The sequence below is a fragment of the Anopheles coluzzii genome, chromosome 3, assembly GCF_943734685.1.
Source record: "Anopheles coluzzii chromosome 3, AcolN3, whole genome shotgun sequence".
In the NCBI taxonomy this organism is placed as follows: Eukaryota; Metazoa; Arthropoda; class Insecta; order Diptera; family Culicidae; genus Anopheles; species Anopheles coluzzii.
Genome location: NC_064671.1, coordinates 1,962,753 through 1,989,292, shown reverse-complemented (window position 1 = coordinate 1,989,292; position 26,540 = coordinate 1,962,753). Strand labels below are relative to the sequence as shown.

The window sequence follows — 26,540 nt, the reverse complement described above, 5'->3', positions numbered from 1 at the left end:
TGTTACGACAAACGTTTGTTATTGTAAAACACATAAAACAAAAAGTAAAAAGGAACATCAACGTCAGTAGCATTCGAAGGAGCCGATTGGCCAAAGCCCCACACAGGTGACCTAAGTTTAGCTTCAACATACCAAATCAATTCAATTATTTTGTTATAGATTTTGTCCGTCCCGCCTTGCGCCCCCCAACATTGCTTTCAATCGCGCTTGTTTGTTAGTTAAAAATAAATCATGAATATGTCGATCCTGTCAGGTAAAGTTCGCTTCCGAGCTGGATTTACGGCCAGATGACAATACCTCACCGCACAATCACCGGGTATCACCGGGTGGAACTGAATAGCTTGCGGCAATCGATGCCTATTATGGCCCTTGTCCGCCCCCGCGGCCAATCGTTCTTGGGGCGGGAGTAAAAGACGCCGTTCTACACTATCGAACTAAATAGCTGCAGTCTTCTTCCTTCAAACTGGTTCAAACGGTAAAAACTCCGCCCGAACAATCAAACCACACATTTGCCGGGCGCACGCCTTCCCAGAACCGGCGATAGCGATAGCGAGGTCCTCGTGGGCTCGTGTGGTCTTGCGGTCTTGTATCGGGCTTCATGAGGACAGGGGGAACAATACATGTTGCGTGTCGTAAGGTTCGTTTGGCAGTCGTTATCCTCCATCGAGCGTGTGGGCAGGGGTTCCCTTCCGGCGGCCTGGTTCTAATTCCCGTTCGGGGGTGAGCATAACTAAACTGGCCCTCACCTTGCCCGCTGATATGGGTTTCCGTAGTGTGAGGCCAGAAACCCCAGACGGAAAGTGATTAGTGTCTGAGACTTTGGCAAACCCGCTGGCGAAAGACAGGAGGCCAATTTGCATTTGCCGCCCGGAAAGGTAGGGCGTGGTGGGTCCGAACGTACTTCCCCATCGCTAGCGGAAGTTGGGTGATCACATTCAATTCCCCCAAGCGACATTACACGGGGGCCGCCTAGATGTCGCTTGTTACAATGTTACGATTTTAGGCAGTGTGGAGTAGCATTTTGGAGAAAAAGTTTGGGTTTTTCTGTTTGGGTAGGAAATACGCTACTTTGTAGCCGGAACTGGCACCGTGAGTGTGGAGTTATCTGCAGTGCTGTCGCAGTCAAGCACAGCGGGTGGGGACGCTTTTTACATGGAACGTGCCCGGTAGAACAGCAATAGAGACCTGAAGCAAGACATCATAATGGTTTGTCTTCATGTATTTTGAGCAGATGGAATTTTCATAAAATAGAAAAGCAGTTGTTGTGGAATTTGTCCAAAAAGAGATATTTCTATGTCCTTCCGGTATCTCATTATATGGTAGCACTGGTTTCTAATAATAGAATCTCATTCCATTAGAAGGTTTGAAAGGATTCTTTTGCCGACTCATGGTGACGAGTGTAGGAAAATATATCCTTGAAATATTACGTTTCAAGGCCATCGCGGTGTGCAAGATGATTAAGAGATAACTACACTTGTTTATGCGAAATTCACCAACATGTCTAGTGCCAGAAAATGGTCTTTTAGTTTTCGCTGACGCGAAAGTGACGCCCTGACACGGTGTCATGCGCTTGTCCAATGTACAATCCCAAGCGAAATCCTCTTGCCATGAGTCAGCAGCTAGTAGGCACACGCTAACACATAAACACACTACCACTCGTAAACACAGCCGTTCGTAGTGTGTAGTGGATGGTCGACCGAATGTCGGAATGCCAAATCAGCAACGTTTCCTCGCCAATGAACCATATACATGCGGCACGTTTACGGCTCTGCACACACACGGAACCGACCGCTTACAGCTCAGGATGGCACGTTGGCACGCGGACTGCACTTATGCTGCGGTACCATTCAACCGTTTTGGATGATAAAGCAAAGTAAAGCCTTCCGGCGAACGGAGAACGTAGGGAAGCCGTCGGAGACGAGCGGGCGAAGTTGCCACGGGTAGCTTCACGTGCCCGGAGGTTGTGAATTATAAATAACTAAACGCGCACACGAATGCTTTACGCGTCCTGGCGCTGTTCTCGAGAGTTATGCACACCGTGGTACGTCTTTATTATCATCAAAACTTACTCTTCATTTACACCCAGGGCTCGGAGGTGGAGCTGGAAATGGTGTGAGCTGGAAAAGAACATTTCTGGAAAGTAGTTGGATAGCTCCCGAGAGCTTTTCTCCGCTTGGGCTGGGTGTGGCCACCGGTAGGATGGTGTTAATTTAATATTTCCTGTCCGCATTACTCTTCGACAGAGCGAACTTCCCAGGAACGGTTTGACTGATTCGTTTTTTGTTTCTCTCCTTTCTCCCATTCCATTGCAGAAGCGCTCGATTACCATGGAGTACACTTGACAGACTTCGAAAAGCAGGAAATCGAAAAGTACAAGGAAATTTACTATCTTGGCCTGGACGCACGCAAAATCAACGCCAAGCCGGGCGTCGGCGCGAACTCGGGTTTCGATGACGAGAACGGATGCTATCAGAAGGTAAGGAGGAAATGGGGTGCTTCCGCCCCCCAGGCAGTCCGCTCCACTGACAAATTGATACATTAACATACTTTCCTTTGCTTTCCTTTGCTTTTTTGTTTGTTTTTAGATTGTGCACGACCACATCTGCTACCGGTACGAGATCCTGGAGATTATCGGCAAGGGCAGCTTCGGACAGGTGATCCGGGCGCTGGACCACAAAACCAAGCAGTACGTCGCAATCAAGATCATCCGCAACAAGAAGCGCTTCCACCATCAGGCCCTCGTCGAGGTTCGGATACTGGACGAGCTGCGGAAGAAGGACGCGGACGGAAGCCACCATGTCATACACATGCTGGACTACTTCTACTTCCGCAACCATCTCTGCATCACGTTCGAGCTTATGAGGTAAGGGAGCGCGTTTGTTCGTGTCCTGTGGTGGATGCCATGCAAAACAACGTTGCGGATCGTACACCGCAGGGTCTGATTGAGCAATAGCTCCAGTGGGTCGATTTCCCTACGTCCATAACGGCACGAGCGACCAACCCGTCATAAATCTTTCCACACCCGATAGTAAATGGCGTGCAATTTGGTAGCTATTAGTGGGAACATGCACTCTGCTCGGCACAAACCATCGGCGATGCGTCTTCTGTGGGTGTAGGTACATAGCTGAAACAGAAACTTCTGTACCTGAAGTCTTTGGGGCAGATTTGTAGAGGTTTCGCTTCTCTACATTACGGTTACATCACCGCCTCGAGTGAACCTGGAGCCTGAAAGTCAACCACCAATCTCGGACCCAGAGACACTGGACAGGTTGGTAATGGAATTTGCGTTTGCAAAGTGCAAAGTTTTTCATGTTCTCCAATTGCCCCTGAACTTTTTTGAGGATTCTTTTTTGTGTTTCACATTTTAATACCGTAAAAACGCAGTATGGCATATGTTGGGAAGGGAAGAGCGCAGTTTTTCTTCCCACACAAATCCTCTTAGTGTCGATCAACACGGTGAGTAACTTTTAGACTTGCCCCCGCTAACTCCAGCTCCAGTGGGGCTTGAGTTGTTTTGCTTGAACCAAGGTACCAAGGATTACCAGTTAGTTTATGATTTTTTCCCTATTTTACTCGTTAAACTTTTGCCGTTCGTCAGCACTGAACGTGCTCTGGACGTTTCCGTACGGTCTGCGGTAGTGTTTATTTTGATTTTGCCGCTAAAAATAATCCATTGCGAACCGAAAATAAATCCAATATATTTGCCATTTTTTCTCCTTTTATCGAACAAAACCACCTCCACCTCCGTGGTTTGTGAATTTGGTTTCTGTTGTTGTTTTGCTGTGTTGATTTCTTTCTCTCCTACCAACACGCGCGTCTTAAATGTGGTTTGTTTTTGTTTTTCCCCCTTTTCCCTTAAACGTTTGCTTTCAATCTCATTTCCCCTCGCTCAACACACGGGTAAACCGAATTTCCGACCTCCCAACATTGTCCCCTCATTGGAAATTCGTCATTTGTGAGGCTTCTTCCCCCCGGGGTGGGTTCCCGGTGAAAGATAGTGAAGAGAATGCGCACCCTCATCGCAGCGGGTCAACCAACCGAAAAAAAGCCCCAAACCGCAACATGGCGCATCGACGTAACATAACCTCGTGCCTCGGTTGCGGGACGATGCGCCAGGGTGAATGGAGCAACGCAATGATTTTTGCCGGTTGGCTGATAGTTTGGGCCAGATAAGCTTGTTTGCCGTAGTCGAAATGTTGTTTTAATTAAATCTTACCTTCCCGCACCCCTGGTGGTGAGCATTATGCTACACGGAGGTAAATGTTTTGCTTCATGATGAATTGCTCGTGATGGCGCGTTTTTTTGCTGCTTCTTTTTTGGCTTCTCTGGGCTGTTGTTTCACCGATATCAGCACCGATGATATGCAAATAAATCTCAGCAAAAGATAAATCCACCCTTCTCCATCTGACCTAGCGATGCGGCGGGATGGTTTGCTTTCTTTCGAATGAGGTAATATGCGCGCGTGTGTAGCATTGTTTTTGTGATGTGCCGGTGGAAAACGGAACTCACAGACAGGGTTGGTTTTTATGTCGGTGGGCTCAACATTTAACGAGCTTCAACGAGCCGGATTTATGGGCTGAGTTATGATTGACGGATTGAAAAATTGTATATTGCAATATAGATATGATGCAAACAATTGCGCACTCATGGGCGCAGCTTTCTGACCCGTGTTTTAATGAGCTTTTAACGATTGATCGGGCGATATGTGCTCTTTCGGGCGCACCATTCAGGTTTGATTACAATCCATTTTGAATTTGGTTCTTTGTACCAACACACAAACAAATCACAAAGCTTCATTAAAACACCATCCAATGAAAAATAATCTGATTTCTAGGCTAGGCTAGGTAGGCTTCATTCTAAGAAGCCACACTGCTACTCAGAAATACCCTCCGTGTTTGTTTTGTAAACAAACAAACCGTTCCCCCCTCTCTCGTTGGTGTTTCTCGTTAATTTACAACTATCTGTCCCTTCGATCGGAGCGTACGATAAACTATTATCCGCCTACTAATTAACTTTAATAAAACGGTTTGCCACAGCTCCTCGACTTTTGGTAGCACGCACCCCATGCTCCGCTGGTTCAATAATTCCAGGCAAAAAAGACACAGCACAGAAAAAAACTCCTTGTAAACTTGTGGTGTAAACTTTTCCTCCTGCTCCTGCTATAACAATAACGCACCGGTCCCACCCAATGCTTGCGTATGCCGGCAGTATGCGTGTGAGCTTTTGCGGTCAGCTCCCGTGACGCAGAACCGGCGGGCGGCTTAACCTTTGACGCATTGGGAGGAAGTAGCGCAACAAGGACACTGCGGAGTTGGTGCTTGAGGAACGATAAAGTTTTGTAGGTAAAAATGAAAAATCACATCCATTGGTAAACTTGTTCCTCGTACATGGATGTTCACTCTTGCGTTGTGGGAGCTACCGTTACATTAGCCAGATGATAGAGTTCCCATGCGTTTGGGATGTTTTTTTTTTTCTTTTTTATACAGACAAACATCGGACGTCATTCAAATCGGACTCTAGGGTAGTGGAGGGTGGTAGTTGTTGTGCCTCACTATCATAATCTATCGAGCTGCAGTCGAGCTGCTGAATGCTGGTTTGGTTAAGGACAAAGTTTCCGAGACTTTGATGTAACAAGAAACGACTTACTATGGTTGAGATTCTATTTTCGTCTGCAACTAAGAATAAACGAGCCGCGGGCGATGTTTGTAACAGCGTGGGAAATCAGCAGCACCAACGCCTCAAAGCCACATCTTATTGACGTTGATGAAAAATCATCCTTTTCTCTACCGTCCGCGTGGGGTTGAGCAACTTTTGCATATGTCGCTTTAAAGGGTAGGAAGTTGCCAGACAGAAGGTCACCTTACACGACGGGTTTTTTCACCGTCTCGTTAAACTTTCCTTTAATTCACCATAATATGTCAAACTTTATCCACAAATGATGCATCATTGCTGTAACGACCTTCATAAATCAACACAAACAAGTCATGGGTGGGCTATGGTATCGCAAGTTCCATCTCTCTTGCTTCGGCTGTGACGGTAACTTCGTGGGACATTCTTGCATTATTTTCTACTGCAAACTTGTGCAATTATGGTCACCCTTTTTGCCGGTGCGTGTTGCTTGCACTGCTGCTTGTACCCTGGTTTTGCTTCTCTATTGTTGATTCTGAAAAGTTCATCGCAACATTGGTTTGTGCAGCACCGGGGACGAATTTCTATCCACCCCAAAGTAAACGCAGGACCTCGTGATAATGCACGAGTTGAAGGTCACGGTAGGCAACTGAGCTGGCTGCAACACACAATAGGATGCACTCGCTGTGCAGTCTTTACACGGGAGCGCATGCCATGCTCAGGTAAATTACCCCGTGCAACCAACGTGCTTTGTGAAAGGTCGTCCGCTTTCGGTGTGTCATTTGTTGCGAAAGCTTTTTTAAAAAATTGCCTCCCGTTCAAATAATGTATGGATTATGCCTTTCCCAGCTAATTTGAAGCAATTAGTTATGAGGAAATGCCCGGCCCCGGGGGGCACAGGTTGGCGTGCCTCCGTGCAATCGCTGCCATTAAGTTGTTTGCCAAAAGGAGGCAACGCTGTGGATCGTTATCATGCTGCAAGGATCAGCAGCTGCAAAAAGCGTGCCCGCCAAATCCGTAGCAAAAGCACAGCCAGCGACCGAAGGAAGATGGGTTTTCTGACCCGACGGTATTAAACAACGCGCGGTGTTTGTGTAGCCTTGGGCCGTCCCGGTATCATTGGCAACGGTGAAAATGAGTGGGCAAATGTCTTACACCATAGCAGAAACCACCAAGTTGCCTTTTCTGTGGCGGGTACGATAAGAGCCGTTCCAGGAAAGGAAACCAATCCTGCCAAGAGATATATTTTCGGTATCCAAGAAAAACATACAGCGCGTTTCGGGGCAAGTGAACAATATTCAATGACATAATTATAGACTAACTTTTGCTCATTGCCGGCAAACATGAACCAGCGCGTTAATTTTGTTTATTTTTACCAACGGTTCGAACCAAAGCAAATGCGTTTGTTTGCTGGTAATGTAAAAAGTTGACAAAAGCAGCCAAGTCGTTTCCGTTTACTGCAATTAAAAGATTGGGCCCACGGTGGGACGTTGTTTTTTTTGGTATACAAACTTTTCCTCACACGAGTTGTTGTGTCATTCTGGGCGAACTTTTCCCTTTCACGCTATTTAACAGTTCCGGTCGTTGCGTTTTATGGCAAATGGGCACCGTGCATGACATATGGCCGTTAAGCTAATTGATGCATTTCACTAACTTTGTTTGTTTGTGCCTTTCCCTCTCTCTCTCTCTCTCTCTCTCTCTCTCTCTCTCTCTCTCTCTCTCTCTCTCTTCCCGCGCAGCCTCAACCTGTACGAGCTGATCAAAAAGAACAACTATCAAGGATTCAGCCTGAGCCTCATCAAGCGGTTCTGCAACTCGATCGTCAAGTGTTTGAGATTTCTCGACGAGTTGGACATCATTCACTGTGATCTGAAACCGGTAAGCTTACGACAGGGGAAATTGATTCTGATTTTGATTCTGAACGCGCTGATCTCATTGCATCTTTGCTTTTCTTCCACACAAACAGGAAAACGTGCTACTGAAACAGCGTGGCAGCAGCACGATAAAGGTCATCGATTTCGGCAGTTCATGCTTTTCCGACCGGACGGTCTACACCTACATCCAGTCGCGATTCTACCGGTCACCGGAAGTCATCCTCGGCTACCCCTACGACAAAGCGATCGATATGTGGAGCTTAGGTAAGCATCGCCCGCGTTTTCTGCCCTTCCTTTTCCATGGTGCGCTCAAATTCATGGCCATCAGAGTGGGCCTCAGAAAGCGGGAAGTACAGAAGAAAAAGCCCGAAAAATCCAAATACATCCGACCGGGGCAATGGTCTGGCTTTTTTTTTATTGGTTTCATTTTATTGTTGAGTTTGTCTTTTACGCCCATTTTGGTGACACGGCCGAATGAATTTTAGATGATCCTCTGACAGCAAGCAGCGGAAAAGCTCTCCCACCCACACGCCACATCACGGGGGGGGGGGGGGGGAATGTTCCCTTTTCCGTTGACCTCCGTATTAATCGAATAGTGTCGGAAAAGGGAATGAATATTTAACCGAATAATCAATCCGATCCCACGCGGCGCCCAGCCAGCCTGTTTGCGAAACGGGAGCAATGACACGGAGCAAGAAGCAGAAGCAAGAGTAAATAAGGCCAGCAAAGTTTTGTGGGATGGCGAGCATTAAAAATTCAATCGAGAGAATGATTAATGGTGTGTAGACACCATTGGTTTTGTTGGTTTGGTGGGTCAAAACAGCACAAATAGGTATCATTTAAATGGAGCAAACACATGTTTGGATTTAAAAACTTGAGTGCTTACGACAAGCAATAGAACAAATAGGATAAAAACATAATTCCATTTTCCCATTCCGCTTCGATGGAGACGCACGGTGTTTCACGATTTGATTCCGGTGCCGGAGAATAATAGTTATGCGTCGTCAGCAATTTTGATTGCCACAAGCTTCCAATTGCATGTTGGCGAATGCGCGCAAATGGAAATGCATCTGACTGAGCACCGACGCAAGGGGGTGTTCCCGATTGGAAAACAAACAACACACAATCAAGCGGCTTCAGCCACCGGGTTGAGCTTTTTCCAATCTTCGTCACGATCGTTTGCAGCAACTCTAGGCCCCCCTCCCCGCGTACACCACATGTGTGTATGCTTCCGTATGATTCTCAGTTTCTCATGCACGTGGAAATAATCGATTGACCTTCCGTCCGGTGGCAGCTCCACCAAAAGCCTCGACACTGGCCGCTTTCTGTCCGTTTCCCCGAGGTGGGTGAATGTGGGTCTGCAATGCGCTTTGCGTGCAAATTATGTGACCACCCGCGCCCACTGCGCAGTGTGTGCAATGGGAGAGTGTTTGTTTAAATTTTTATCAACGACGTCCGGGACTGTAATTGAAAATGTGCCATGCGACGAGCATGTAAAGCCACGCGCTGCTGCTCCAACAGTGTTCAAGTTCGCATGGAGAGGATGGATCCTTCACGGAAGGATCTACTTCAAAAGGGGGGCGCGTTGCATGATTATGTAAATTCCTGGCCAACTCATAACCAGCAAAGGCTAATGAATGTGTGTATGTGAACGATGAGCAACAACGATATGGGAACGTTTAACTGGGTCCGTCTCGGTCGCAGGTACAACGCACTTCACCCGGATCGTTCACTTTATGGTGCATCGTAAAGCAAAAAAAGAAAAACACCGAAACCATCCAGTGTGGCGGTTTTTGTGGCGCTCTATTTGAATTGTGTGTGCTTGTGTGTCTGTGTATTGACGATTGATTCAGGAGGGCACTTTTCGTATTAGTGTTCAATTAGTTTGTGGCGAGGAGCGCGAGGGTGTTAAGTGGGGCCTTGAATAGTAGTAGTGCACCGCGCCACCATTACCCTTCGCATGCTCAATCGACTGACACCAAATATGCGTCGTTTGAAGGGAGAAGGCAAGGGAAGGGAAGGACCACACATACATACACACACACATACACACTTAACTCAACACCCTTTTTCACGCCGCTTCTAACCACTTAGTGGTAATTGAATCGAACATGCAACACATATACGTGCGGATGTGTGCGGATGGTTTGTTCCAGTTGGTGGAAGCTCCGGCGAGGTTGGGCAGGGATAGTTGGTCAATTGAACATTCACACTGTGAAGGGGTTAATCCTTTCTTTCCCCCCCCTACTATTGTTTGCTTTGTGTAGGTGAAACTAATTTGCAAACTGATCGATGTTGAAAGGGGATTTCACTACGAGGATGCGCCCTTTTGCGTCATTTCAGTGGATGCGATAATTCTGTTTATCGATTTCACATCTGTTTTGGCTAATGTTTTCATTATCCAAAAAACACTTTTGTCTGACACTGTAAACTATAATCGAAATCTTTCTTCTTGCTTTCTTTCTTCCCTCTGTTAGGATGCATTTTGGCCGAGCTATACACCGGTTATCCACTGTTCCCGGGCGAGAATGAAGTCGAGCAGCTGGCGTGCATAATGGAAATTCTGGGCGTACCGTCCAAGGAGGTCTTCCAGCTGGCGACCAGGAAACGACTATTCTTCGGTCAGTACCTCCGGCAACGGCAAAAACAAAAAACGGCCCCACTGAACGGAAATGGCAGCGAGTGGTGGCCTCGTGACCTGATTATGCTTTCTTCTTTCTCCCTTCAAGGAGCAAAACGGCAGCAAAATGATTAACAATATTATGTTTCTCTCCTTCTCTCTTCTCTTTTTCTCCGGGTTCCTCGGCCATGTCCCGCTCCATTTCATCGACCATTTCCCGCAACGGCGTACAGATTCACGAGGAGTGCCACGGTGCATAACCAACTCGAAGGGACGCAAAAGGAAGCCAGGCTCGAAGACCCTGTCCCAAGCGCTCCGATGCAACGATACCGTGTTCATCGATTTCGTCAGCAAATGTTTGGAGTAAGTTTTTTCCTTCTTCTTCTTCTTCTTCTTCTTCTGTTTTGTTTACCGGAGTGGGCAAAAGGTGAGGGGAAACATTTTCATAATTATGACTAAAGCAGCGCCCGCCTACGAGTAAAGCCCGCGACCGACGAGTCGAGGACCCGTTGAACATGGCCGCCGCGTAGCGGTTCGCTCACGCTGACGTAAAACCCCGGAAAAGCGATTCCTAGTTTTTCCTCCGTTTTCGAGTATTTCATGGCGTGTGAATGAGTGTTTCCTTCATTACGGAGGTTCGGCCGTTTGTTACCCAGTTGCGTGCCAAGTGTGTCAAATTGGGGGTTTTGTGTGCTCAAGCCGGTGGCCCGATGGTTCGGTCGCAAATGGTTAACAAATCGAAAAACGTGCATTAGGATTAGCTGTGGCTGACTGGCCTCGCTCGCGACCGTCCTGCTGACCCTGTGGCCTGGTAGGGAAATTCTACTGCAGTCAGTATTTATCGCGCTCTGCCACTGGGCGAGACACGCCGGAACCGGCAACCGTGCTTTGCGTGTTCTAATGACCCCAGCGCAGTAGTAGTAGTAGTGGTAGTAGTCGAAATAATGCAGGAAAAATGTAGGTGCCACAAGGGCGCCTCACAAGTGGAATGGAAAACTGAGCGAATGAATGAAAGAATGATTAAGAAAAAACTTTTCTTTGAGATCTTATGAAACATACGATCAGTAGGGAGAGTGTATGTTAGATAAACCGGGTTACTAACTCGCCTTTGTCCTCTTTTCAGGTGGGATCCTCATAAGCGCATGACTCCGGAACAGGCGGCCCGTCACGAATGGCTCCAGGTGAGCGCGTCCAAGGCCTATTTCGGCTCCAAGTCCAAGGAGAGCAGCGACACCCAGCTGAACTTCCTACACAAGCAGCAACGATCTCAGCCAATGACACCAAACACCATCCTGCCAGAGATAAAGACTCCCTCCAACCGTACGCTACGGTTTACCAAAGAGCGCGTCAAAGGTAACGCATCCAATCCAATCTATGGTTGTGTGTTTGAGTGTGTTTGCGTGTGTGTGTGTGCGTATGAGCTATTCGGTAAACAGTTGGTGCCCTTTTTCCACTCGCGTGCTGTTGTCCGTGTTGGAGCTTTCCACGATGCGTGACGTAACGCCGCACCGTTACTGCAGACGTTACGCACCGTTGCATGCAAGTCCTTGTGTCTTTGTCCGTAATGCTTGGCTGTCCGCCGGTCTAATGCTGCTTCGAATGCGCCTCCTTGCTTCTCTTTTTCCCCCGCCCTTTCGGCGCTTCCGTAGGTAAAACAGCTAGCAAGCCCACCGACAGCGGCGACGGTAAAGCTTCGGCTTCGGGTGGTGGTGGTGGTGGTGGTGGTGGTCAGAAGCAACCGCTAACGAAGCTGCTCATTAGTTGTACTACCGTAAAGGATCTGATTTCGATATTCGATAAGCAGAAGGAGAAATGAGAACATTCGCGTGACGAAGCGCTCTTTCACATGCATCTATCGCAACGTTCCAACAAATCGTCCTCATCGCCGCTCGAAACAACGAAACGCAGTGCCTTTTTGCCTTCCATCTGCCATCCTGCCAAAACCGATGCTTTTAACTGCCCTCCCCACTTTTGTAAGCTTTTGCTTTTGCAGGTTAGTTCTACAATGTCTGTTTTGTGTGTGTGCGTGTGTTGAGGTTTGAGTAGCATTGTCCGGGCACCTGTCGTCGCCCTTCATCATCTGTTTCGCCAACCGAACTGATGTTTTGCATCACATCACACATCCTGCAACAAACCGAGTTCTCTACTAAATGTTGTATGTGTGTGCGTGTTGTATGTGCCCCATCTATGCGCCGTGTGTTGTGTGGGTATGCAAACGCGCCATAAAGTGCTTGCCGTCTTTGCTTTCCTTTCACACACAAAAAATAGACCATCAACAGAACGAAGACCAACCAACAAACGATTTGTTCTCATTCCCTTCTTCTAGACCTATTGGAAACGACACCCTTTGGACACTTGTTAGAATCTGAATTGTGATTGATGAATTAGTTGGAAGTAAAGCAAACGAAACGTAAGAAATTGGCTAGATAACGGTTGCTTCATTCAAATTGCTTGCATCCAGAAGCGTTCTTGTGCGAGTGGTGATCATGATTCATTTGTTTGTGCAGTGTGACGTTACATTTGTCGTTCATAAAATCAGCATCGTCTCGGAAAATTGAAATACCAAACACAGCGATCTCTTTGAAATGAAGTAGTTTTGCTCGATTTGTACTAATATTGCTCTACTCTGTAGCTCCGATTTGTTAAAATGTTTACTGATATGTTAAACCTCTCTGTGATAAACCATTCGGCTGACAATCTCTCTCTCTCTATTATTTTCTATCATTTCTATGTTCCGACTGCTCTACAGACTAACCCATTCTCCTTCAGGAGTCATATCAAGTGTGATAGAATAGAGCCTTCAAAGGTATGGATTTCATACTCTGCATGCCCCGAATACGCATTCCACTTCCGGTGATGCATTTTGTACGTTCCCCCCCGGATCGTCCGTTCCCTCTACTCGCCCATTAGTGTTTGGATCGTTCATTTTGTCGTTCAACATTGTTGAGTAACTGTATTAGCATCGGGTACATCCTCCAGTGTGTCCATCGCGTCCCAACACCTTCATCGTAACCAGTGCATTTGATCCATTTCCGATCCGCCGTCCTCTCACATACTTCTCACAACAATGCGCATTAACTCTCATCGCGCATCAACCAACGGCTCTGCTCATTGCACCTTGTCGAGGTATTGATTGCAGGCAACTAATCGTTTCCTTACCCTTCTCTATCTTTGTTTGTAGCAACCGATCTCGAAACGGCACAACAGCAATCCTCATTGCATCGGTTGACCAACGTCCGGAAAGTGACTGCCACCGGCCTAACGAACCTGTCCAACAACAACAGCGGCCACCACGGTATCAGTAGTCTTCACAGTGGTGGTGGTGGTGGTGGAAGTGGCAGCAGTAGCCACCACAACAACAACAACAACAACCACCACCACATCAGCACCAGCGGCAGTACGCAAACCATCAACGGGTCGTCCAAGTACGCGTCCTCGACATCGTCCGCGCACCATCACCATCATCATCACGGTAGCGCGATGCCGCACTCGCAAAGTACCGGCGATGTGTCGGCCATCTTTGGCCGGGCATGACATGAGACGCTGGCCCGCGCAAAGGATACCAGCAAAATCATAAGCCTCATCTAGGGCGTCCTGTCCCTCGTCGTTCCGAGAGCTGCTGGTGCTGCTAGCCGTTGCTCCAACGGCTCTCGGACGGAGGGCACCGGGTGACGCGTACTGTCGCCCCGCTCGTCGTAAGCCGTTCTTCAGGGGTAGTTCAGGGGGTAGCTTTGTAGATAGAACAACTTCGGTAGAACGACCGTGTTCCAGGTGATAGTGTTAGTCTGTCTTGGGTCCCTCTCGGCCACTCTCCCCTCCCCTCTCTCTCTAGCAGTAGTAGCGAATGGTTCAACAGGAACAAAAGACAACATGACGCTTCCAAAGTACTTCCTCCCGTAAGCAAGTGGACCCCGTCTTTGGTTTCGTAATATATCCCTTAACGGAGGACGGAAGACGCGGTGTTTGATGGTCGGTGGCTGTGGTCAAAGTAGAAAACCGGTCGGGATTGTAGGATTGACTGTGACAAACAAACAAAATCTTAGCATCCATACAACTATTCAAAACCGAATACTAAGCCTAAGGGTAGCGGTAGCGTCGTATTTAGCATGCAGAATAGGACACGGACGGACGCGCGAGGTGGCGTTGTGCCGACGAAGGTGCAGATTTCTTTTCATGTGTTGTTAATTTGGCGCAGCTATTGCGCGGCCAAAGCGTGAGCAATTTTCAAACGAAACGTTCTGTCGGCCATAAGTAAATTCCCGTAGTAACAGTAGAGGGCGAAGCAGACGAAGACACGAAACTCGAAATTCTAGTTTGACCTCGAAGTCTAAGGTATAGGACTCGGTTTTTGGCCAGGGCAGCAAGCGTCAGGTTACAGGTCCCCTTTGTAGAAAATCCCAACCACATCCGAAGATAGGTGTACCGTCACAGAAAGAGAGAGACTAGCGCGGCGGTGCATTAGGTGCATTAGGTGACAGAGAGCAGATGTATTCTTTATATATATACAGGCATGCATACACACATATACATATATATTTATTACGGTATAACAAAACAAAACATGATGGTAATCTGCTAGACAGTGTTTGTCGTATCTAGAGATAGGCCACAGCGGGTTTGCTCCAGCACCGGTGATAGCTGGGTCTCAGTGATGTGTCGAGGTAGAAGAAGGAGCCTAGAAGCCGTTGGCGGTTGTGGGTTGAGTGTGAAAGAGCAGCAACCGCGTCGGCGCCGGAATGAAAAGCTAGTGACTAATCATTAATTTGTAAGTAATCGTTCTCCCTTCTCATCCTCTTAATGATCGCGTATCGTTTATTCTTCCCAAAAATGTATGTCCCTCTCGTTTGTTGATTACGTTCAGTTGTTTGTTTAAGGCAAAACAGTCAAATCAATCCTTCTATATACGGTCTTCTTAGAGCTTAAACGAAGAAAGTGAAGCGAGTGCAGTCTCGCTCTTTGCATTCTTTTCTCCGTCACCTGCCATTATTTTAGTCGGCAGAGCAGGCAGAAGTAAGCAAGTGTTCCCGAGACCCCCCTCCCCCCAATTGCCCCCTCCTCTCTGTAGGATGTAGGAATAGGACTGTACGGGAATATGGAAGCAAGCCACACGGTAACAATAACTATGTGTATAACAAATCATTTAATCAACAACAAAAACACAAACACACCTTGATGTTGGGCCCCCGTCCGAATGCGTCCGAAAGATCCGGTGAACGCGTGTGATTTCAACGTAATCCCGGTATGAAAGCCCATTAAAGTACGCGATGGCGCCCGCGGAAGCCAACGAAACGGTGTAATGATGGAGCTCGCGTGGCATACATACATGAAAGACACAGGTGGCCAAACAGTGTGCCCGTAGATGGCGGCGTGTAGGGTGGAACACGGGGTGCGGGGCAGTGAGGAGAGAGAAAAAAACAAGCAAACGATAGCAGGGGTGATGATGATAATAGTACACGCGTAAGCAAACGAATATATAAAAAGAATAAAGTTTTAAACTCATTACTATGTACGACAAGCTGGTGTCGGTGGATAGTGTTGTGATATGTATGGGAAAATGAGAAAAAGGCATGTTTTCCGAAAACAATCCCATAACGTCATAACTCGTTTTCTCAATATTTCTAACCATTTGTGAAGGATTATCTGAGCGTTCGCATGCCAACTATCCTTTAAACAGAACATTATATTTGAACGCGATTAAAGATTCGGGAATACATGTAATTGAATATTGGTTAACCATCCCAACACCGTGTGTAGCTTACAGTTTACAGGATAGGCAGCAGTCGTTCGCTCAATAAAATGTTGTGTTACGGCTGAATGCTCCACAAAGACGAAACTCTTGCGGCATCAGAATTGCTCTGTAAATGGAATGAAAAACAGAGCGATTAGAAACAACAATTAAACAAGCTTTTATGTTGCACTACAAACCTCAGAAATTGTGGCGTTCCCGCACCCTTGCTGACGGTGTTGCCACTGAGCCGTAGAGTAAATTGCTTTTCGATTGGATCCGGCAGGCTCTGCAGATGGAGGGGGAAAAAAGAATGTCATTTGCATTTGTTGAACGTACCCACCGTACATGAAAGTAACGTACATTGCCGCCCTTGGTCTGTTGGTCGCTCTGCTCGTTAGCCGCCCGTTTGGCCTCGGCAAACAGCACCATAAGGCGGCCAGCGATTGCACTACTAGCGCCCTCTGGTAGATCTGTTTCGTGCGACTGAAGCAACCCCTGCAAAAGCTTCTCCGCGTCGACCGAAGAGCTTTCGCCCGGCGCTGCAAAAAGCTTTCGCCGTAAGCTGCGGGCCTGCGTGACGATGCACTCGAGCTGCATCATTTCGGCGAGCAACTGCTGTTCGTACTTTGTCTGAGAGTTGGCACGCCCCGGGCCACTGGCTGCGCCGCTTCCACTGGTCCAGCTTTCCCGCGACAATCGACAGCAGGCCGCTGTCATGCGGTCAATCAGTTCATCAAACGCCGGCACGACGGCTCGTTCCGGCGTGGCATTTGCCGTCAGCGTGAGCACGCCCACGTGAAACAGTGTTGCCATCGTAAGCTGCGCTATCTGGCCGATCGTACGTGACTCCAGGAAGTGTAGCACTTTCTCCGCCTCGCGCGTATCATCGAACAGCCGTTTCTGGCGCCGGGCCGGGATGGCACGCGCTCCTTCCCAAACCGTTTGCCACGTGTTGCCCGGAATGAGCATCCGTGCGCTTAGATGTCCCTTCCGCCCGAACGGGTCCTGCTCGTCGACCGGCTCGTCCTCGATCCAATCGCGCGGACTGTACCAACGGATAAAGTCCTCCAGCTGCCCGGCCGGGTTCGCCGCCTTGAAGCTCTCCATGTCGGACAGCAGCGAGGCGCTCATCATTTGCGTGCACAGCTCACTGCCGGGGCCGAGCTTCAGCATTACCTCCGCATCGTCCTCGAGCTGATCCTCCGTCTTCGGGACGGGCTCTTGCGTGACCGGAATGTACAGCGGTTCGTCCGAGCTGACCAGCAGCATGTTACCGAGCCGAGACAGCCGGCCCGTTGCGCCGGATTCTTGCTCATCGTCCGAACAGTCAAAGAACTCCTCGTCCGACTGATCGGTGGGCGCGGCGGCGGCTGCCGTTGGTCCGGTGGAACGCATCGCAAACGGGAGTCCACCGTCACGTAGCGTGCGCCGCTCCATGCACACGTTCAGCATCTGAAGCTTCTGGTGGAGCAGGCAGGTTCTCGAGTCCGGGAATCCGCTGGCCACGCTGCGGAAGAGAGAGAGATAGAGGCGGAAAGAGAAAACATTCAGAACGAGCATCATGATGAGGTGGATGATGATGGGGCCTAATTGTGCTCTCGTGATCGACAGCTGGCAAGCGTCCATGTTCTAAAGCAAAAGAACGCGTTAGAACAACAAACACACACACACATCGTTTGGGCACGCAAACATACATACAAACGTACAAGACAAGCATGATAAAACAAAACACCCACCGAAGCGCCACATTTACATGCCTTCTTCTTCTTCTTGTTCTTCGTCTTAGCTCACGATCGCTCGATCGATCGGATTCTTGTGTCGGAGCCACGTTTTAGAAACAATCATATTAGGTGATTATGCACTTTAACAGCTACCATTACCGAGGAACCGAGGAACGGACACTGGAGAGAATGCCCGGTGAAGTGTGGCAGCAACACAAACACGCTTGTTAGGCGGAGGGAAAGATGCCGCAGACACACTTAAACACCGTCTTTCCCAGCACACACACACGCATAGGAATCCCGCTTTGCGAATTGTTTTGGGAAGGATCATAAACTCCAGTGCTTCTTCCCGCGGGAAGGTTTTCAGCTCAAACGAACCGGGAACTAAATGAAGTAGATGAGTTTGGCTTGGTGTCTGGTTTATGTTTCTGCACCAACACATCTTGTTGATGAAGAGGATCGTTTAGCAGGGTCGAAGAAACGGTGCAAAACTGTAACTCTTGTGGCAGGCAGTGAAGCTGAAAGGAGAGAAGCCGTTGCTGCTGCTGTTGCTGCTTGTTTGTTTGATTTAAACATTCCTTTAATCACTTCAAACTACCCGTAAAGCTGGCAGTCTTGTTTGTGTAAGGAAAACAAACGAACCCACAATTCGGCACCGCTGCTATTTCGTGCTGAGATCGCTTCGTTGATATAGCGCATTAATGGGCACGGGAAATGAGCTTTGCAGTGGAGGTGAGATTAAATAATAATCTGGTGCTTAGTTAATTTGCAAATGAATTGTTTTTAAGACAGGATTAAGCTGTGCGTTTTGTGTGTTTGGTTTCAAAATTAATCACTGAACTGATCCACTTTCTGGCTTTCCTAATATGCACCAACCACAACCAACGGAGTCAATATAATGCCGTTTTGTTTGAACTTTCTGTTAAACGCAACATCCATCATTTCGCACTATCCCAGTTTCACCAAATATTTGCTGATCGTTTGCCGAGATAAGCATCTCGATCTTGGCTCTTGATTAGCTGCAATTGAAGTTTTCACTTTGCAACTCAATTGCAACTTCCCCCCTACTTCCAGTACGGCTGTAATTGCCATAAGCTCTCCTCTCTCTCTCTGTGCTATTTTCGACTATCGGTGTGAAAAATCTGTGCGACATCATAAAATGCACCTGTGGGTTAAGCAAAACGTGTCTTTCTCCGAAACAACGATCAGCAGGAACGATAAGAGCCGTGAAGAGTTGCATCTATTTCCGTGCGAAACCACCAAAGTGTGTCAATTTAGTGCATCATCCTCTAACCACACACCCAGTCACACACTTAACGCCAAAGAAGAGCAAATCTTCTCCGACCCAAACGCCAAGAGGCACGCGGTGCAATTACCCCACTCATTGCGTCATTATGCGCCGGTTCGAAGCTGCTTTTGCACACAGTTTGCGTCTGCATCTGCTGCGTGCATGGCCAACTTCAACCTCGCAAACACACACACACGCGCGCACAGTCAAACTTTGGAAGGTTATCTTTGCATGCCTTTTGGATCAAAGTTTTCCAACAAAGATGTGGGGGGGGGGGGGGGAGAAGGCAAAAACATTGGCAAGAAAGATGCAAACAATTGGAAAATAATGGTAATATGGTGTGTGTGGTGTAGCCTTCTTTATCCGGTGGGTTATAGCTTCCCACTTTGAGGTTGCGTCGGTATCTGGAGCCATTTCTGGAGCTGGAGAGCAGCAACTTTTCAAGGTTCCAACACAACCAACCAACCAGTGCTGGTTCACTGACCCGCCGTAGTAGGCGATGGCGCGAAAATTGGCTACAACTTCATCGTGTTGGGCTTTGCTGCGCGTTGTGGCAAAATTGTGTTTCGATTATTTTAATACACCGTTTGAGTAATTGAGATGAGTACAGCAACGCCCTCCCTGGTTTAGGAGTGTGAGAAACACTGTGTCCACAGCAGTAGAGTCCTCGCTGGACAGTAGCACCTATAAAAACAAACAAACTGGGAGTAGTAAATCTAACCACCATTAGCAAAGCGCCAGCCATTAACAACCAGCATCACCAAACACGATGTTGTGGTTATTGGCACAGAGGAATCTGGGTGGCCGATGGTCGGCCATTCCAACGATTGAGCACGCTCCGACTGGTACTGGCACTGGTGGTCGTCATTTCGCTTTGAGGTTTCTGGTGCGAGATGACAACATTTTTCCATCCTTCCTGCACACATGCCCCGACGCCTACTGTGTGTGTACCGCCGATCTGCTTAGCAACCAACCAACCAACCATCACTGCTGTGGCATGCCGTTCGTCTGTGTAACAGCTGGTACGACATTACCATTTCGCAAAATCACTTCCTTCCGTGGGGCCGTGTACACACACCTTCTCTGCAGTTGGAGCAGTACCCCGCCCGCAGTTCCTCAGCAGTCAATTAAAATCCAATAAAGAACGCAAAGCAGTCGGCATAATTTACCAACCGAACGGTGCTGAGGCATTATGAAATGAAATAAAAGTTTGGCTACAGAGAGAGAGAGAGAGAGGGAAGAAATTATTGTTTTGCATAAAGAACAGAACAGAAGTCTTATTGCAACACAGAAAAAGGAAATTGTTTTTACTAATCAAAAGTATTTAGAAAGACTCTCCAACGACAAAGAAAAAGGACACGAAGCGCTTAACCCAGTTGATTGTCATGTCTGTTTTTACCTCTGCGTTGCTATGGAAATTGGACCCAGTTTTTTGTTGCTGTCGTTGCTCTTCTTCCTTCAACTCATACATCTTTCTTATAACCCTTGTCAATCCTAAATGATTTTCTACTTCTCGGTTTAATTTACCTTTTTTCTCCTTATCCTTTCCTCTGTGTGTGTCGTTGTCGTCGTCTATCTATCATCCTCATTACCATAAATTTTTGTTTCATTTCTGTTGCATTTTGCTACATTCTTTCGTCTGCGGCCTCAGAAATCTTCCCAGTAAAACCTGGCATCAACCTGCTCCCCGCTCCCGGGTGTACGTGAGCAGAAATGGAAATGGCGTGGCTTTTAACTTCCTGTGGACGCTAATTTTGTTTGTATATTTTTGTAGAACCTCCTCCCCGGGTGCTTTAAAATGCCGTTTGTGCCTCTGGCCGTTTGGGAATCGTGGGGTGGCGGAAAAACGAATCCTTCAGAAGGCGTGTGTGTGTGAGAGAGAGAGAGAGACGAAACAATATAATCCCCAAATAGAGCGAATATGGCGGGACGATATGCCATTTGCGAAAAGTCGGCAGCTTCCGGCTTTACGGTCGTGTGACGTCGCTACCGATCACGTTCCAGGCGTTCGGTGTGGCGGGGCGCGTTCTCTGACGTCATCAGCGAGACACACCCACCCAACGCCTTTTGCCCTCCCTCTGCCCATCCCTTCGCAGTAGACGTAGACCACTTGCCTAATGGAACGTGAATGATTTATTGACCTTTGCGAAGACGCCGAACGCCCTCGCGGATGGAGAATTTTATTAACCACACACTCGCCCTAATCCATCCTCGTTGGCGGTGGCCTGAATTAAGTCTGCGTGTGTGTGTGTGTGTGTGTGTGTGTGTAGTGTACGCTTTTCCCGGTGGTTTTGCGTTCCTTCTTCCGGTCCTGTTTTCCAGATGAAGTGTAACGCGTGCTTGGGAGGAGGCGGCAGAAGGACGAAGTACAATATATTAGATCTCGTACCTTTCACAAACCTACTTTGTGTCCAATATTGAGCCAAAGGACATGTACGGTGACGGTCACACACACATAGCTGATCTTCCCACCCACTCCCCCAAGGCACATCACTGGAAGGCGTCCAAGATAGTGGCATCCTTTTGTTTTTGTGGCAAGCTTTTTCCCACCTTCATGTAAATTTTGCGGCATGTTTTTGGCAGTTGCTTAACCCCCGACGCCCCTCCATCCGTCCTTACGCCAGCACACCATAATGATAAGAGAAAATTGAGGCCGAAAGGAAGCCATTAATCAGCGAACGCCTTCGAGCCGAGGGGGCACGTGCGCGCCCGCGCGAGGTGAACGATTTACGATGGCAGCTGACATATGTGTCAATCCGCGGTTTATCTTCCAGTGCCTCCCGCACACAAGAAGAAGGACCTCCACAAGGCGACGGACTGCCTTTGAAGCGCTCAAGGGAAGTCAGTTTTTGCTCGTGACGTAATTAATGATTCGTAGCGTTTTCGATCTGCCTCCAAATTCCTTCCATTGCGGCGCTTTATCCTTTTTGCGCATCAAAGATGAAGCGATTCGATGGTAATTTTAATGCGCACTCATCATGGGAAATGTCCACCCCCGTTCGTGCCTTCAGTTTGCGTACAGATTTAAAGCCATTTTTCTGCCAAATTGAATCGTGCCTTTGTTGGGCTGCGCGAAAAAAGCGCAAGTGGTGGCACAATTTAAATTATGGCAAGGTCCTTTTCCCTCCATCGATACTCTCCCTCAGCCAAGGACCAGGGATTCGACCTCATTAATTTGTGATTTAATGTTCTAATGAAAAATTTATTGCCGTTTTCGGAAATCTGCATCCGCCACGCTCCTGCGCCGAATGTTTTGTGGCCAGTTCGCTGCTAATCAATACCGGCGGGTCGCTGCGTGGCGTAAAGGTGACGGGGGAAACGCGTTTGCTTCCTGCTTTGTGCGAAGCGGAAGTCATTCTGAATGGGATTTATGGTGGGTGGCTGGATTGGGGTGGGTTGGAATATGAACTGATAAAGCACAGCCTAACAGCCGAGCGCGTGGAAGGAGCAGGAAGAGTTCGATCGCTGCGAAAGCATGCTGAAAGTTCATTTTCTGATGGCACGCGCCTCTCTTTGCGGCGTTCATTTCGAGGGGAACGTACGCGTAGAGTTCATTTCGAACCAAGCAAGCGGTGCTGGTATGGCAACCGCCGTTTGCTGTGTAGATGAATGGAAGGAAAGAGATGAAAGGGCATGAAGCTGACCGTAGAGATTCGCGCCGGGTGAAGGCATTTCCGGAATAAGTTTCATGAGCTAGAATTTGGACGCTTCTGAACATTTCCACGTGCCTTTAGAATGTCAGCGAAATGGGCTTTAAAATTCGCAGTAAATGTTAAATGCCTTCATTCTTTATACAAATAGAACATTTTCACCCAACTCCAGTCGAATACAAAAAATGGGAGATGACAAAACAAAGCAAGAAAGACAAACCACAAAGGAAAGAAAAACTATCTTCAAAGCAACAAGAATTGCATGGCAAAAAAAGAGATAAATGCAAGAACATTAAAATGCACTAACGTAAGTGATTATGCAGTTTGTAGCACATCATCTTAGACATTGCAGAGAGACAGAGCGCAAAAAAGGAGAAACGTAGAAGAGTAGATAAAAAAAGTGTGGTAAACCAGCAACATCGAGGAAAAATGTGCAACACAACATGAATCTCACTCACGGGACTGCGGGAGTGCGGGCGGCCACTTGCTCCAGTTCTGTGCGTTTCGCGAAACAATATTTATCCATTCGACACACACACAAACACACAGAAACTTCCCACCCTGCGTTCCATCGACTGTTGACGGGTCACGGGGGTAGTAGCGCATACCTGCGGAGAGCCTAAGCTACGGTACGGCATCCCCCACTCAAAAGGAACTAACCACACAACAACAAACGATGCAAGAAGAAAGGGGACAAGAAAACGAGATAGAAAAATAAAGCTAGACAAAGCTTTCGCTGCCCACCGCGCCACCGCCTAGATGAATGGCCCGAAAGAACAGTTACTTTGGCCCGATGATGCAGGCGACGACGATGATGATGATGATGGTGGCGACAGCAACAACAACAACATCGTGGCGCTCAAACCATGCCGGATTGAGTGACTGTGTTCGGGGAGCGGGAGCGACGAGAGAGTGAGAGTTTGTTTGAGTGACTGCGTCATGACTGCGAGAGCGAATGTCAACATAGACACGACTTTTCCGGCACCGGCATCTCCCTTCGGATGCTGTGAGGGATTTGACCATAACTGTGGAAGAGAGAGCGAAAAATCCGACCGGAAAATCCAGTCAAAAGCCGTTTTCTCCGCACGGGAGAAAGCGTGAGCAAAATTTCCCGAAAGGATGCGACCGACCACCAGCCTTGTTGGTGGTTATCCTTGCGGGAGGCTTTATGCTTGCCGCCGCTCTCGAGCCGAGCGCATTCACAGCGGAAAAGCGGTACGGAAAACTTCATCGTCCGAAACACCGGTCGCGAAAAGTCGGTGTGATAGCGAGCGAGTGTAGGAAGTTCGTTTTGGCACGCGCCTAAACCTACAACGATGGCATCAACGATAAAATGATAACAGTTTGCGGTGACGGTTACTCGGCCTGGAATTACAGTGGTACAGAACGTCCGTCAATGTAAGCAGACGCAGCAGTAACATCAACCGCACTCACACAGCAGCACACGCGATCGCGATATCAGAAGAGATGCTGTGCGGAGGGCGAAAACGCGAGCAGATCGCGGCGTCGGTAAGTGTTGTTGTGCGCGAGTGGCCCACCCGATGGCCAGCCACCAGCATCGCAGCCGAGCGCGGGAGCATGCCGTGCCGAGCAGTGTGCGCCACCAGTTAGTCACCTGTGAACGTTCGAGCCAGCCGGAGCAAACATACTCTTCGCGGCCCTGCTGGCGGAGATACATCATTACGCACAGCCCGTTTTTTCATCTTGCTTATGCGGGCGCGCGATCGCGATCGGTGTGTGTATCATAAGTGTGTGTGTGTAACAAACAAACATCTGACACGTGTGTGAGTGTTCGATACGTGCGAGAAGATAACACCAGACACAAACCCAGCAAAACCCAGCCAGCGCAACGACGAACGGTGAGGAAAAGAAACATAAAACGGGAACGTTGGCCTTCTTCGGTGCGCGAAGAGAGCGAACAAGCAACGGGATCTACCCTGCCGCGAAGGTGAACTTCCCATTCTTCGCCACGATCTCGTGTGTGTGTGTGTGTGTCTGTATGCGAACGAGCGGGCCGAGCGAGTCCGAGCTGCAGCGCTGGTGAAAACGGGCGTTCGTTGCTTGCGGCTAGTTGAAGTTGTTCCATCGAAAACGGTCGTTCGATAAATCGGAAGTGTTAGAGTAGAGTTAGGATTTTTTCTATTCTCGCGATCGCGTGTGTGTGATAGAACAGTGTTTCGCGGTTTTAATTGCAGCAAACTTTTCCGATTGATTTTTATGTTTGTTTCGCGGAATTTCCCCACTTCCACTTACTGTGTCTTCCAGAAGACTCGTTCCTGGAGGGATGAGTCAATCAATCGCTTGACACGCAACACACAGGTGTCCCCGATATTATTCGCCCGGTAAGCAAAAGCGCACGCGAGAGAAATCAAAAGAAGAAAGTGCCGTTAGCGATTGAATTCTTTCCACTTCCACAAGCGCGTGTGGCGGTGGCGTAGGATTGCGTCAACCGTACACAGTGCGAGAACGTGTCGGTATTTCGGTAAGGAACTGTTGGGACCTAAACTCTCCCAAATGCGATCGTAAAACGAATATGTAAATACCCCAAGCACCAACCCCACATACAGCCAACCATTCTGGGAGCGGGAATTGTTTCTAAGTGAAGTTAATTCGGCGTGATCATACGCGATCATTACATTGCGTTTTCAATTGCAAAGTGTCCCACAACACATCCCACCAGCTGCTCTTGCCGCCTTGATTCAATTCGTTTCGGTGCGTGTAGTGTTACTGTGTGTGTGTGTGTGTGTACTGTGTAGTTGTCGTACTGGCCGTTTGATTGAGGCCGATCTTCCCCTTTTTGGGAGGTGAAGTGAAACGAGAAGAGTTTTGTGCCCGTAAAGCCCCGAAAAAAAAGTGAGTGTAGTGGAGGTTATTTGGCGACGTGTTATCGTGTTGCCATCTTGCCGAAAATCTCGCAGCCGGCCGATAGGATCGCGCTCAATTACAATAACATAAAACGAGTGATTAAGGTTAAGTGTGTTCGTTCGTAAATTGGAAAGCATCAGTTTTTCCACCGGCGAGGAGAGGTCGCGTGATTTACGGCGTTACCGGGTCAGTGGCAGTGGAGCAAGGGCTCCAGCAACAAAGCAACGACAACAGCACAAGGTGTACGTGTTTTTCAGACCCATTAATGACTAATTTAGTACACTTGTTTCTCTTTCCCCTTAGCTCCAATACCCCATTCCTTTCCCTTATCAGTGTGTGTCCAGTGAGCTGCTGTGTTTGTTGCTGCTGGCTTTCGCGAGCTGTCATTTATTGTGCCCATCGTTAGATTTTTGCCTTCTTTATTTATGAATTTATGTTTCGGTGTGTACACGACGTGCATCACTTTTATTACCACGCTGCTGTAAAACTACGCAGAGAAAGTACACAGCAATATTTGGTTTCGCGTTGCGTTTAGTGGAAAGTCGGCTTCAGTGGGAGCTTTGTTTACGATTTTTCGATGTGAACGCAGGGTTTGACTTAGTAGTAGCACCCTCTGAGCGAGCACACACTGCACCGCAGAGAAGCGTTGAGAATGGTTCTCCTGGATAGTGTTGAGGTCCCCATGTTGAGAGTGGATCGATCGGGTATCGTCTACTAAGCATTTTTTGGAACTCATGAGCGACGGATCAAAACCCACAGGGGGTCCAAAATTTTAGTGACAATCTTACGGCCACAGAACGCCGCCAGACTGCTGCCTGAAGAGGTCGAGCGTGAATAACGAGTCTGATGGTGAAGTGTGATAGGATGTACTCACTACTCCAATATCACACGCAATTAAAGATCAAACATAATTAAAACCTGTTCAAAACGACCTGATCTAATGAAGAAATGCATATAAAATCAGATAAGCACATGACTTGTTCCTATAAACATCTTCCACTAATTAGTGGATGTTTGTCCCCAAACGCTACGCAAACCACCGATGTGTAACAGGTTATGATCAGCTCATCTGCCCGTTATTAGAACCACCCGAACAGTTCGTTCACTTGTAAAACTACACGTCAAATTAACTGCCTCCATGGTTGTCACGATACAAGATCACAAGA

The 26,540-nt window shown here is 48.1% G+C and overlaps 3 protein-coding genes across 15 annotated transcripts in view; 2 read left to right on the top strand and 1 right to left on the bottom strand.

Moving 5' to 3' along the window:
* LOC120959454 (dual specificity tyrosine-phosphorylation-regulated kinase 2) overlaps window positions 1-15,631 on the top strand; it is a 58,819-nt gene extending 43,188 nt beyond the window's left edge. For 4 of the 8 annotated variants that reach the window (XM_040382844.2, XM_040382847.2, XM_040382845.2 and 1 more), the window contains 8 exons: window positions 2,313-2,476; window positions 2,586-2,863; window positions 7,368-7,506; window positions 7,595-7,766; window positions 9,980-10,123; window positions 10,356-10,485; window positions 11,246-11,475; window positions 13,304-15,631. In XM_040382844.2, coding sequence (XP_040238778.2) covers window positions 2,313-2,476; window positions 2,586-2,863; window positions 7,368-7,506; window positions 7,595-7,766; window positions 9,980-10,123; window positions 10,356-10,485; window positions 11,246-11,475; window positions 13,304-13,656 — 1,610 coding nt within the window. In that variant the 3' untranslated portion in view covers window positions 13,657-15,631. Of the gene's footprint in view, window positions 1-2,312; window positions 2,477-2,585; window positions 2,864-7,367; window positions 7,507-7,594; window positions 7,767-9,979; window positions 10,124-10,355; window positions 10,486-11,245; window positions 11,476-11,771; window positions 12,116-12,448; window positions 12,533-12,871; window positions 12,929-13,303 lie in introns of those variants that run through there. The other 4 variants (XR_005752198.2, XR_007452582.1, XR_005752197.2 and 1 more) reach the window with 4 other exon arrangements.
* Window positions 15,632-15,782: 151 nt separating this feature from the next.
* The window catches only part of LOC120959453 (rab3 GTPase-activating protein catalytic subunit), a 113,540-nt gene continuing 102,782 nt past the window's right edge, over window positions 15,783-26,540 (bottom strand). The window contains exons 2-4 of the mRNA XM_040382843.2: window positions 16,211-17,357; window positions 16,048-16,136; window positions 15,783-15,977 (exon numbers count right to left, since the gene is read on the bottom strand). Of these exons, the coding sequence (XP_040238777.2) occupies window positions 15,911-15,977; window positions 16,048-16,136; window positions 16,211-17,357 (1,303 nt within the window). The 3' untranslated portion in view covers window positions 15,783-15,910. The remainder of the gene's footprint in view (window positions 15,978-16,047; window positions 16,137-16,210; window positions 17,358-26,540) is intronic.
* The window catches only part of LOC120959451 (leucine-rich repeat and fibronectin type-III domain-containing protein 3), a 104,762-nt gene continuing 101,120 nt past the window's right edge, over window positions 22,899-26,540 (top strand). For 3 of the 6 annotated variants that reach the window (XM_049608880.1, XM_049608879.1, XM_049608878.1), the window contains exon 1: window positions 22,903-25,614. The gene's annotated coding sequence lies outside the window, so the exon portion shown is untranslated. Of the gene's footprint in view, window positions 25,615-26,540 lie in introns of all 6 variants that reach the window. The other 3 variants (XM_049608876.1, XM_049608874.1, XM_049608881.1) reach the window with 2 other exon arrangements.